This window comes from Chenopodium quinoa, unplaced genomic scaffold, assembly GCF_001683475.1.
Source record: "Chenopodium quinoa cultivar QQ74 unplaced genomic scaffold, ASM168347v1, whole genome shotgun sequence".
Taxonomy (NCBI): domain Eukaryota; kingdom Viridiplantae; phylum Streptophyta; class Magnoliopsida; order Caryophyllales; family Amaranthaceae; genus Chenopodium; species Chenopodium quinoa.
The window spans coordinates 1,626,525-1,639,305 of NW_018744835.1; the positions used below are offsets into that span (position 1 = coordinate 1,626,525).

Sequence of the window (12,781 nt, forward strand, 5' to 3'; positions counted from 1 at the left end):
TATTTTAGCGGGGTTTCCAAAAAATTTCAGAGTTGTGATACTAGTTTGCGAAGCAAACACCCCCTAAATCCTCCATTAACAATTATGGCATCCTCATTGATGTCAGTGTCCTACGATCATCTTCCTTAATCTTTGATTTGCCGCCTGTTCTTGGTGTCTTTGTTCAGTGACGGATCTTGAAACCTTTTCTTTCATGGGCCAATTCAAAAATATAATATGAATGAAAACAAGAAACTAACTTTAAGATACATTCATTAGTGACTAATTTGTTAATTATCAATGCATTACAATTCACAAATCACAAGTGTAAATCAAAAGTTAGAAATTATTTATCAATCAATTGATAAATATTAATAGAGAAATAATGAACGACATACTGAAGGTAAAAGTGCTCATGTGGTAAAGATCTTTCACTCTCAAAGTCTCAAGTGCCGCAATTGGAAAGGGTTACAATTCTAACAATATAATGATGTACTATATGGATACATATACGGAGTACCGTACATTCAACGCCAACGTTGACTAAAGCCGAGTTAAGAAATCGAGATCAAATTTTCTCTCTCCTCTCTCGGCCTGAGATTGCCAAGTGAAGCAGCAGCAGCATAACAATGGCGATTTTATCGAGCAAGGGTTGGACCAGCACCAGAATTTCCACCATTGCTTCTCGCGTCTTCTTCTTTGTCATCTTCCTTCAGATCCCTCTCTTCAAGTTCGTTACTCTCTCTCTCTCCTCCAATTTTCTTCTGCTAATTTCTCAATTCGCTAAATCTGCCATTAATTTTTTCCGATTTTACACAATTTTGAACCAAATCAGTTGTCAAATTTAATGAAACATTTTAAGATCTTGTTCTTCGTTGATTTGCATTTTGTGTTGAATTATTAATGCTTGCAATCGATTCAATTTAAAGAATGTATTTCTGAGCTGTAATTATTGACGTAATTTGCATAAATTTTGCTTCCGGAAAACTTGCTGCATTTAGTGCTGAATTCTAGTTGTCGACCTCGTTGTTACAGATAATAATTACTCTAATCAGGAAATTTCATGAGTTTTATTGATTCATAGTATTGCACTCCGTAGTTTCATTGGTTTGAGTGTATATTTTGTTTGCCATGAACTGCTAGAAATAACGGCGCAAAGAAAATCTGTGATGATTGGATTTGCTTAGCAGTGCTATGATTTAAGATAGTTTGATTAATTGGCCATCGTTATGGTGTCGAAATGGTTGGATGTCAGGATATTGTTGCATCATACACGGTCTTCAGTTCTCGTTGGACTTGACGTTTGTGAGATAGACTCTTGAACATGATTATTGTGCTGTTGTATGGTTTTTGTAGCTGTATATGTTTGGTTCTTAACTTGCACAATGTTTTGCAGTTGCTACCGATGGTGGCATTTATTGCTCCTTTGTTTCTTATCCATGAATTTAGAGAGTTAGATTTGAATTCGTCATGCATGGAAAGCGTGGCTGAGTTGTTCACACTGGACTTGACTGTTGTGCAATGATTTCATGCTGTATGTTTTAATAATAGTTATAGTTTGGTTCTTTACTTCCGATAAAATGTTGTGCAGCTGCAATCCATGGTGGCTATTATTCCTATGTTTTCTGCTTTTTGTAATTCATATTTATTCATCAGTATGGTAAATTTTATTTCGTAGGAGAATATTTAAATAGATCATAGCCTGCATGCTGTAATTTAATTTCCGTCCGATTGCTTCTATTGATCCTCATAATCATACTTACTACTCCATATGCTCTTAATTGATTGCAACATATCTTTCTAATGGACTCCAATGCAAACTTTGGCCATTAATGTCTATAACTATGTTTTAAAGATTATATAAAGTCAATCTTTATACCTTAAACCGAATCTAACAAGTCTTATTGATAATAGAGGTTTTACGGTCGAAGTGTGTAAAATTTGAACACCATAATATGTTGTAATTAGTCAAGGGCGGACGAGGTATCTTCATTCTTATGATCATTTCCTACATGCATTTCCTTATGTTACAAATTACAACATTGTTGGTGCCAAACTATTTGAAGTTGTTGGTCTTAGCTTGAATTCTTGCTCTTATGAAATATTATTTGTAGTTGTTTATATCGAAAAAGGAAGGTATTCAAATGTTATTACTTTCATGTATATGTGTCAGAATTGTTAATTTAAATTTAGTTACTTGAAAAGGAGAACTTATTGAATGGAGACTTGCAAAATAATGTTGGTGAAACCATTTAGAGCAGTACGTTATTGGATCACTGTAACTATTATGTTACTTGTTTTCTAGGAATATCAATGTCTCAGCTGTCCTTAACTTTTCGTTTATATATTTGTAGAGTACCATGCAGATCTGGTATGTGCACAACCCCAATTCACGTGACATCTTCTCAATTAATTGCCAGTGATATCATTCCTGTACCGGTTGTAAAAACCCTTCTTTTTCCTGGAGCTGTGGTACATGGACTTGTCAAAAATTTGACAATCCCTAGCTGGAACAATCTTGTGGATATCTACAATCTAACTAGCGTCAAAGATGCCCCTGTTGCACTTGATTTGAAGCGCTTAGAGGTACAAATTAATAATCTATCTTCTATTTGTCAATTATAACCTGAGAAATTTTAAGATGTTATATGTGCTAGATTGTTCTCAGATATCAGTTGCTGAAGTGATAGTCAAGGCTATTTTCTCGAATATTGTAACTGTTGGTTTTTGTTAGCTGTCCTTTGAATCTTGGGCTTTGTTCATTTATTGGTCTATCTGAAACTTGGGTACAAATGCCCAGAAAATTCCTTCATGATCTTCAGTTTAGGATTCTATGGTTTATCCACATGCTCCTTTCTTGTTTAAATAGTTATTTCTACATAGAGTAGATTTCAACCATATGAAAAGTTCCCTTTTAGTCCCATTTCTCAATTTTCTGCTTAAAAAAAATTAGTTGCTGCTACACCTAGTCCATATATTTGGCACCTTTTAATATGTTTTCAATTTCTACATGTCTAAACATCGTAGTAATGGAAAAAAGGTGATTGGTATGTCAGATGAGTACTTTACAGAGTTTGCACCATATGCAATCTGGTGATTCGATGGTACTAAATTACAAAATCATGCAATTTTGATGCATACGTGAGAACAGTTTTGCAACTGTGCTTTGTTCAGTACATTAGAATTGAGTAATCTTGATTCATTAAGGGTAAGGTTGCCTACATCTTGACTCAATAAACCCTGCAGTGCTTCAGACTTTTTTTTTTTTTTTTTTTTTTTTTTTTTTTTTTTTTGGGGGGGGGGGGGGGGGGGTTGTGTTGAATTTGTGCAACTGGAAAAACTCAAGACATTGTTTCCTTGTGCTAATTGGCAAACATCTATCTATGGAAGTTTCTTTTATAGAAGGGTTTGCATGGATGTCAACTGTTAATTGCAATGCCATACATACCTCTGATGAGCAGTTTATGTTATCATTGTCTTCATTACTTTGCCCATTGCAAGAGTTTAGCTTTATAAATTCCCTTCTGGATTCAGTTGAGTACTAAGCACTCTGTAATAAGGCCATCAAATTTTGTTTTAGCTGCATTAATCTCCCCCTTCCCCCCCCCCCCCCTTCATGTGTCGTGGACTCGTGGCCATACCTGACTATATGTAAAGACATTGTCTGCTCCTTGATTGTAAGCTATGTATGTTGGTGAGTCAGTCAACACAATTTTAAGATTCTGCCAACACGTTTTTATGATAATAGAGTAGGCTCGTAGTAATTTTTTTGTTGAATTTCTTATCAGAGTCTGGTTGTCTCTTTGCTAGTCTTCTTGGACACAACCCTCTTGCTTTTCTACTAAGGATCTTGGAACATATACTTTGACTTAGGCAACTGTTTGTGCATGATTGAAAACTTGTTCATGTCAGCACTCAGCACTGTGATTTGTAGAAATCTGAATACACTTATGCACATCAGAGCTTCCCCCATATCGCTATTCACTCTGTGAGAGAGATTAGATGCAGCATTATATTCATTGATTTTTTTACTATTTTTTTTCATATGCTCTACATACTTATAAACTTGTGTCTAGAATTACTGCAATGACATTACTTGCCTGACTTAGCTTTCTTGGGCTGTTTTTTTCGTAATTCTCAAGCTAATTTGCTTTCTGTATTGTGTATTCAAATGCTATCTTAGTGATCTATGCCTTTAGAGAATTGATAGTTTTCGGCAATGTCAATAACTCAATATTAAGATGATTATGGTTGTCGCCTGTACTTTTCTTGATGATATTAATGGTGTGCAGTTTGTGCTTTTGTAAAATACTGAACTTCTGGTTCTCTTTTGTGCCTTAATTTTCCTTCAAATTATAAAAATCTGGAACTTGTTTTAATGATCTATTTTCATGAACTCCTCAGGTTTTGGCAGGCAGCTACTTCTGTGTGGCAGGTGCTCTTATCGGCATCCTGAAACCGGGAAGAATGAGCATGTTTGGCACACTCCTGATTGTTTGGGGTCTGGTCAAGGAAGGAATTCTTGCACGACCAGCAAACACAGATCCTACACAATCTATCTATGTCTATCCTACGATGCTGCTTGCCCTTGTATGTGCTTTCGCATCTGTCAAGTATGATATTAAGAAGGCCATGAGAAAACCTGCTCCTAGACCCACTGCAAAACCTCTTCAGAGCTCTTCAAAGTCCAAGCTGAAATGAGCTACACTGTAAACCCACATTACCCCGTTTCCTCTTGCTTCCTGTCTTATGAGCACGAACTTGCTTTTTCAACTTTCTACTGTTCTTCATTCAGCGGATTCTTTGTTTTGACGGGAGAGTTGGATCCAGAATAGAGTAGTTGAACAGATACAAGGTGTTCATTTTCCCGCATCATGTTGAAAGAAGATTGGAAGAAACAGACCACTCGTGATGCTGCAATTTATTTCCGCAGCCCTAAGCAAACTTTCACTTGAATATTGTTGGCTTCTTATGTCAAAACATTTGGGGTGGTGGTCCTTGGAAAATAGCGTGTTTATAATTTCATTTCGTTACTTGATTCTTTGAATGGACTCAAGTTTGATGAGTTGAAGTTTGTTCTTGGCATTTTGCTGCTGCTCGTAAAACATACCTATGCAGGCCAACATGCTATTTTTAAAATTGCAGGACCTATAAGTACTTTCAAATTACAAGGCCTACCAGTATTTTGAAGATTAATTAACTATTTTTTTTGTTTTAAATAGTAACATTAATTCACCAAGCAAACTTTGGTGGAGTTGGTGGGGAACTCACCTTGTGACCTTAAGGTCACGAGTTCGAACCTCAATAACTACAAAATGCTTCGAGTTGGGGGATTCCCTTACCTCCCCCTTTACTCTAGGAAAAATAAATGTTGAGCTAAGATGGTTAAAAAGCCAACTTTGTTATAAGTGGGTTGGGTGTTTTTATAGACGCCTTTTAATATATTAGTAATTAGTATAGATAGATGCATTACTATTTAAGAATTTATTACCTTTTAAGTACAATTCTTAGCTATTTGGCGTTGCTTTATTACCCCTTACTTTGTATGAAAGTTCCCTTGAAGTTGGCTGGTACTTGGAAGGAAATGGTGCCTTCGAATCTAACTTTTTTGTTGTTAAGGTTATAAATAACTGCTTCTTACAAATTCCATGAAGTCACAGGTGGTGTTTTAAGTAGCAAATGATTCAACTTCATTTCAACCCAACATCAATTTTGGTAAGTTTATATTCTCCTGCAATTATTCATATGAAATAGCATTGATGTTTGATATGTGTTCTTTTCTCTTGATGAGCCCTTATTCAAACTCATCGGAAATCATCTGAACTTATTACTGTAGAATTTATAATATATTGTATTCTTTTTTTTTTGTTTTTTTTTTTTTGTAAATGACATTTTGATGCAAGTATTGAAGTATTGGTAGAGTGAATGGAGTACTGAAGTATTGGAATTGTTCATCCTTTTTAAAATTAAATTAGGGGATTAGTTTTACCTAATTTGCTTGTATGAGATTTAGTACGAGTTCACTATTCGCTACCTAATTTGTTAATTGGGTTGAATTTTACCAATTTGCTAGTATACTTTGCTATCTAATTTGTTAGATGGACTGAGTGTCTGGGTTCCATTGTGTGTATCAGTATATTGATGGATTGAGTCAATTGGGTGGAAATCCAGCTAAATACATGTAAAACAGTAGAAATATATTTAGATTCCGTACTGTCACAATCTCCTGTTTATTGGTGATTGATTTCCTTATAAATTACAAGTATGGAGTAGTAAATCATGGAGTAATTAAGTGGCTAATTGTCACGGACCAACTTTAATTTTTTTGTTGAGATAGTTGTTTATTTGATTAGTTTTTCTTAAAGATAAGTTGAGAATCTTTTAGCTAGTGCAGATGGTTTAAACTTTCCGTGGTGGAGTTAAAGGCTCATTCAGAAAAGGGGCTGGGGGGTTTGGATGCACTACGGCAGGGATACAGGGTGTTATTATATCTAACCTTTTCCGTGGTCTTGAGTTAAAGGCTCATTCGGGAAAGGGGCAGGGGGGTTTGGATGCACCATGGCAGGGATACAGGGTGTTATTGTATTTAATGTTAAGTGGTAGTGAGTAGATTATTTAGTGTTCGAAAGCAAACTGGAAGAAAGAAACCAGCTTGGTAATATCAGAGTAGAATACTCACTTTGGTGAATTTTAGTCCCCTTTTACTTTTGATCAAGTTCTACATTTGTAAATTAGAGAATAATGATTAAAAAGAAGAACAAATTTGATAGGAGATGTGAATATATCAGTTAAAATGCAGATTATTAGTATAGTATAATACCTGTCTTTCTATGTTTGTTGTTTTCTGATCATAAGCTTGGGCAGCCAGGCCTCATCAAGAAACTACGCTTAAAGTGAGAATTAAATGTGATTTTTTGTTGAGCTTTATATGAAGGTAATTATAATTTGATAGTGAACAACTCAGTAAGCCTTTAAACAAATCAAAAAGTAAGAACCAAAAAAAAAAAAAAAGAAAAAGAAAAAAGGAGTATATTTGAGCTTGATCTGGAGAACTTTACTTGTCTCACTGCCTCTTTTCCTTTTGCTAGGAGAAAAATAAAATAAAGTAAAGCATGGCTGATACCAAATGGGTGGCTAATTCAATACTGCACAAGATTGCATCATTGCCAACAGATTCCTCAAATTGTTGCATCTACAAAGTCCCTGAAAATCTTCGAAAGGTAAATGAGGAGGCTTATCGACCTTTGCTTGTGTCAATTGGTCCAGCCTACTATGGTGATCCAAAGCTGATAGTTATGGAAGTACAAAAATTGAGGTACTTGAAATCTTTTCTTCAACGATCCACTTCTTACAAGTTAGATAATTATGTCGAAGTTGTAAGAGGATGGGAAGAGGTAGTTCGCCAAAGTTATGTTGAGACAATAAACCTACCTAGTGAACTTTTTATTGAAATGCTGCTCCTTGATGCTATGTTTATCATTGATCTCTTCCTGAGGAGTTGTTTCCATGAGTTTATAGATGAAAATGATCGTATATTCAACAAACCAAGGATGATCTTACTAGTCACTCGAGATATAAGGGTAGAAGAAAACCAACTACCATTTTTCGTTCTGAAGGGCCTTTACGACCTTGCCTTCAGGCCCTCTTCCCAAAATAACCAACTTCCTTTCCTTGATATTACTTATAAATTCTTCATGGGAAAAGATGAAGTTGTTCCTCCAAGGATAGCAAGTGCGGATGTAAAACATCTGGTTGATTTTTTGAGAATATGTTACCTTCCTTCTGCCTTGCGGGATCAATTACCTAATACCAAGAAGAACTTTGAGTTTACTTAAAGTGTAAGTGAACTAAATGAAGCAGGAGTCAAACTTGTGACGAGCCAAAGTAAGAATTTACTTGACATGCGATTTGTAAAAGGGGTTTTGGAGATTCCAAGGATTGTGGTGACAGATGATACAGAATCGTTGTTTCGGAACATCATGGTATTCGAGCAATGTCATTATTACTTTGACTCTTACATCATTGACTACTTTGCGTTCTTGGATAGTTTGATCAACACCCCAAAGGATGTGGCCATACTTGTTCAAAGTGGGGTAATTAAAAACTGGTTAGGGAATAATGAAGAAGTGGCAAATCTTTTTAGCAACATATTCAAGCAGACGGGGCTTAAAACTTCAAAGTTCTATTACTCAGGTATATGTAAGGATCTCAACGCATATGCTGGTACTCATTGGAATAGATGGAGGGCCATACTCAAGCATGACTACTTCAGCCATCCTTGGGCTGCTATTTCTGTAGTGTATGCAATTGTAATGTTGATTCTTACCGTTCTACAAGTTGTAACTGGCTTCAAATAAGTACTTAGCTTGTGATTGTTGCAATTGGAAAGTTGGAGACTTGAATAATTAGCTTGTGATCATTTGCAATTGTGATTTTGATTCTGTCTTTGGTTTTTATTATAACTAAACGCCTAAAAGAGATGCAATGCTATGATCCATATACACAGGCTCCAAAAATTATCCTTGCCCATTAACTTCACAATTTACAATGAGATTCTTTACAACAGAAGTGGGTGCAATATGATTAAGTGTTGCAGAAGCATTGCCAGCATATAATTCCCCTCAATAGAGGAGCTAAACCCTGTACAGAGTAATACTCTGCCTTTCTAACTCACTGTTATCAGGTGACAGCAGATCCTGTCAAAAGAATCAGTACAGTAGTTGTCTAGACGGAAAGCTACTGAGAGAATTGGTACATCTGGCTTATACTTGATATATAGCAATCTATTTGGTCATTATCCTCACAAAGTGATCACAACAATGAGCTTCGCCTTACATAAGTTCGAAGTCTTCGAACAGTTAAAGATGCAAGACTCTCCAGTGAGCTCATAGGCAAAGCCGAAAAGGAGTAGCTCTTATCATCTTTTATAGATAGGAACAGCTCCATATTCAAGGGACAATAGAGTCTGCCTCATTCTTGCCCATTTACAATACGATTCTTTTCAACAGAAGTGGGTAAAATACGATGTAAGTGTTGCAGCAACATCACCAGCATATAATTTTAATATGACTTTTAAGAATAGATAAATAAAGTATATACTATGTACATTTTATATACAAGTATATTACTAAAGTTATTTTGTTTTTTAATTGAAATAAAATTTTTGCCAAAATATTGAAGTAGTAGAAAAAAAAAAAAATTGAATTATAATATTATTATCTGTTGTAATTTTGGATAATAATAATATTCATTCTAATATAGTATATGTTACATATGTTAGTAATTTTTTTTGGAAGAAAATTAAGTAAAGATACTTTTCATAGATAAGCAGTTAATAAAAAAATATATAGAGAATGATTTTTTATTTTTTTATTTTTTTGACAAGAAGAAAAAGAAATTTCATTACGGAGTAATAAAATATAACCAAACGGCACTTACATATAATTCCTAACAAAACAAGAATTTCAACACAAGTACACACCTTAAAATTAAATACATCGTAGATTTGATTAACAATCGCCCCAATAAAAAATTTCATCTGAAGCAATACAATCTGTGAGTTCGCATGGATTTGGCTTGAAATCCACTGATGCGTAGTTGTTTGAGTGAAAATACTCATGTGGTCCTCCGGATTCCTATAGAGATTATAAAACCCTAGATTTTCAATTTTTGCCATACAAACATAAAAAGAAAATAAACTCAAGATAAAAATCATCATCTCAAGGATGAGATTTATATATTGAAAGCAATTAAAATGTTTTTTAGGGGCTTACCATCGGTAAGAACACCAATGGAAGCCCCTACAAATATTCACTAGAGAATGAAAATAATAATATAGCGATTGTATATTTTTTTTTCATATGTAAAGGGCTTTAGCTGAAATTTTTTGAATAGAAAATGACATATGTCATTTTTGATTTTTGATCTATGCTTTATTATTGTTATATACTCCGTATATGGATAAATAATAATTATACTTATTGAAGTATGACTTTTGTCTTTTTAGCATCATTTTGATCTAAACTATTATGATTGTAAATGTAATAAGAAAAAAAAAAAAGTCAAGCATTGATAAAAATTCTATGATTGGTGTGTCAAAATTTTTACATACATTTAATATGCTAATTTAACAAAAATTATAGAGTTGTTTTATAATTTATGCTTTTAAAACTATTTGATCCTATCAAAATATAGGTAAAAATATGTTCTATGTATTTTTTGTTAGTAAAAGTCATTTTATATCCTTGGAAATAAAACTTTCCATGCTTTATGTTAATTTATACGGAGTACAATACTAAGTAAATAAGCTTACCATAAATCAAATCCGTTTGATTGAAATATTTTAGAAAATTATTTTAAGTTAGTACTATTAATATTACAGTAGTACTAAGCATCTTTTATTGATAAAATATTCGTAAAGTCTATAAAGGAAAATAGAAAGAAAATAAAGTGGAAATACTTTTTTGGAAATGGGTTTTGGTGGGAAAAAATACACCAAAGTTCAAATCTTGTATAAATCGTATAGGAAGCCAAGAGAGTACCACATGACATGGACTTAATTCAGATTTCCATTTAATATATACAAATTGAATCCATTATTCAAAACTCCATCTAATATATACAAGTAGATTATAGATTATAGACTGAATCCACAGTTTCCTATAACTGATTACGTTATGTGGTTGATTTTTTTTATTTTACAACGTTAATTATTATTAATTGAAAATAAAATTATGTCTATGGGTTGACTAAAATTATTGTTTCATTGCTAAACTGATTTTTTTTTAGTCATTGAATGATTAATGAATGGTCTATGAATTGTTATGATTGGTTTACATTTAACTTTCATTTTAATTGTTACTTGTGTGCTGATGTAAGTATGCAAGTGTAAATTTTCTTATGAGTTATGACTATGAATTTGTGAGAAAGAATTTCTTATTGAAAAATCGTTCAATTTGAAGTTTTGAATAAATATGATAGGACGAATGGTACACCTAAATCAAAGAAATATATTCAAGGGAACTGAATACAACTTGATCTTCGACAATTGATTTTCAAGAAGTTGACATCTTAAGGGATTGCTATTATGTAATTTACGATGTGACATTCCTCCAATAGTTTGTTGGGCGGCTTGATGTTCTTAATTAATTAATATGGAGTAATAACCTAATAATTATGGAAGTCATTCTCTCAAATTCATCATTCGCCACTTATTTAATTTCTTCTTCTTTCATTCACAAATCATAAAAGCTCTAAAGTCTAGCATATTCAAGTATCCAATTTTCCCATTGTTCAAAAAAAAAAAAAAAAAAAAAATCTAATTTCCCAAAGGTTGTGGTCAAATTTTGCACATATTTGGTTTCCATCAATTAAGGTAAAAACATATTAAGGATTTTGTTTTTTCATTTTTATGTTTGTAAGTAGTCTAATTTGCTTGAAAGTATAGACTTAATTAAGTATAAGAATAATTTTAGATACATATTTTCAATGTTTCTATGATTTTTGGATATGATAAATAATTATAAGGAAATTTTCACTTTTGCTACCACTACAACACCCCTATTTCACTTTTGCTACCCCTCTAAAATTTTATTTTATTTTGTTACCACCTAAAATCACATGATTTATATTTCACTACCACTTAACGGAATTCCGTAGGGTTCCGTTAAGTTTATTCAAAAAATTAAAAAAAAAAATTAAAAAAAAAAACCCAGCCACCCTCAATTGCCCCCCTTCCCGTCAGTCAGCCTCCCCCCTGCCTGCGGCCGGCATCCAAAGCTTGGGCCAACGCCGGCGACCCCACCCCAATCCTTTTCCCCCACCTACGCAGCCACCCCCCTCCCTTTTCCCCTTCTTGCGCCTCGACCCCCACCCCGAACCGGAAACCACCCCCCCTCCCCATTCGCCCCACCAGAGTCGGCCCCCTCCCCATCCACCCACCAAAATCGACCCCCCCTCCCCTTCCCCTACCCTTTTCGGCCACCCTAACTCTAAACCTTTTCGATCTCCGGCGACCCCCTCGAAACCCCAACTACCCCACCCTCGAAACTCTCACCGTCGCCGGAGTTGGGGTTATGGGGTAGTTTTGCATCGATTTTGGGGAGCGGCAGAGGAAGGGGAGATGCGGGCCACGTGGCTGGGGGGTGGAGGGTGAGTGGCAGGGGAAGGGGATTGGTGGCTGGGGAAGGAGGAGAGAGAGAGGCAGGGTTGAAGTGGGGCCTACAAACGGCAATAGTAACAAATTCCGTCAACTGGTAGCAAATTTTAATAAATGTGATTTTAGGTGGTAGCAAAATAAAATAAAATTTTAGAGGGGTAGCAAAAGTGAAACACATGTGTTTTAGTGGTAGCAAAAGTGAAAATCTCCTAATTATAATAATAAGGTGAACTAGAAGTAAATTATGATGGTATGTAATAGAGTATATATAAGCAGTATGTATTGTATTTTGTATATAATATGTCATTAGTAATTAAAAATTACAGCATTGCAGAATGGCAGCTGAGACCAAGGTTGTGGAATCTTCAATACAGAAACAACTTGAATCCTTACCCGAATCCTCCTCCAATCGTAGTATTTATAAGGTACCTGAATATATCCGCGAGGTAAAAAGAGAATGTTATCAGCCTTCAATAATTTCCATTGGTCCCATGCACTATAATACTCCATCCCTGAAACCTTGTTTAAATTTAAAATTGAATCATCTCAAATGCTTCCTAGAACTTGCAACTCATACGAATGGCAATCGAGCTTTAAGCTTAAGCCAGTACATTGTCATGATAAAAGACTGGGAGGAGGAAGCCC

General features: G+C 34.5%; 1 protein-coding gene and 1 pseudogene across 1 annotated transcript; both read left to right on the forward strand.

The window, feature by feature from the left end:
• The first annotated feature begins 502 nt into the window (after positions 1-502).
• Positions 503-5,144, forward strand: LOC110704492. The gene is made up of 3 exons (XM_021882274.1): positions 503-709; positions 2,334-2,565; positions 4,384-5,144. Exons 1-3 carry the CDS (start codon positions 609-611, stop codon positions 4,678-4,680), a joined length of 630 nt encoding a protein of 209 aa, XP_021737966.1. The 5' UTR covers positions 503-608; the 3' UTR covers positions 4,681-5,144.
• A 560-nt stretch (positions 5,145-5,704) lies between these two features.
• Positions 5,705-8,384, forward strand: LOC110704491 (annotated as a pseudogene).
• The last annotated feature ends 4,397 nt before the right edge of the window (positions 8,385-12,781 follow it).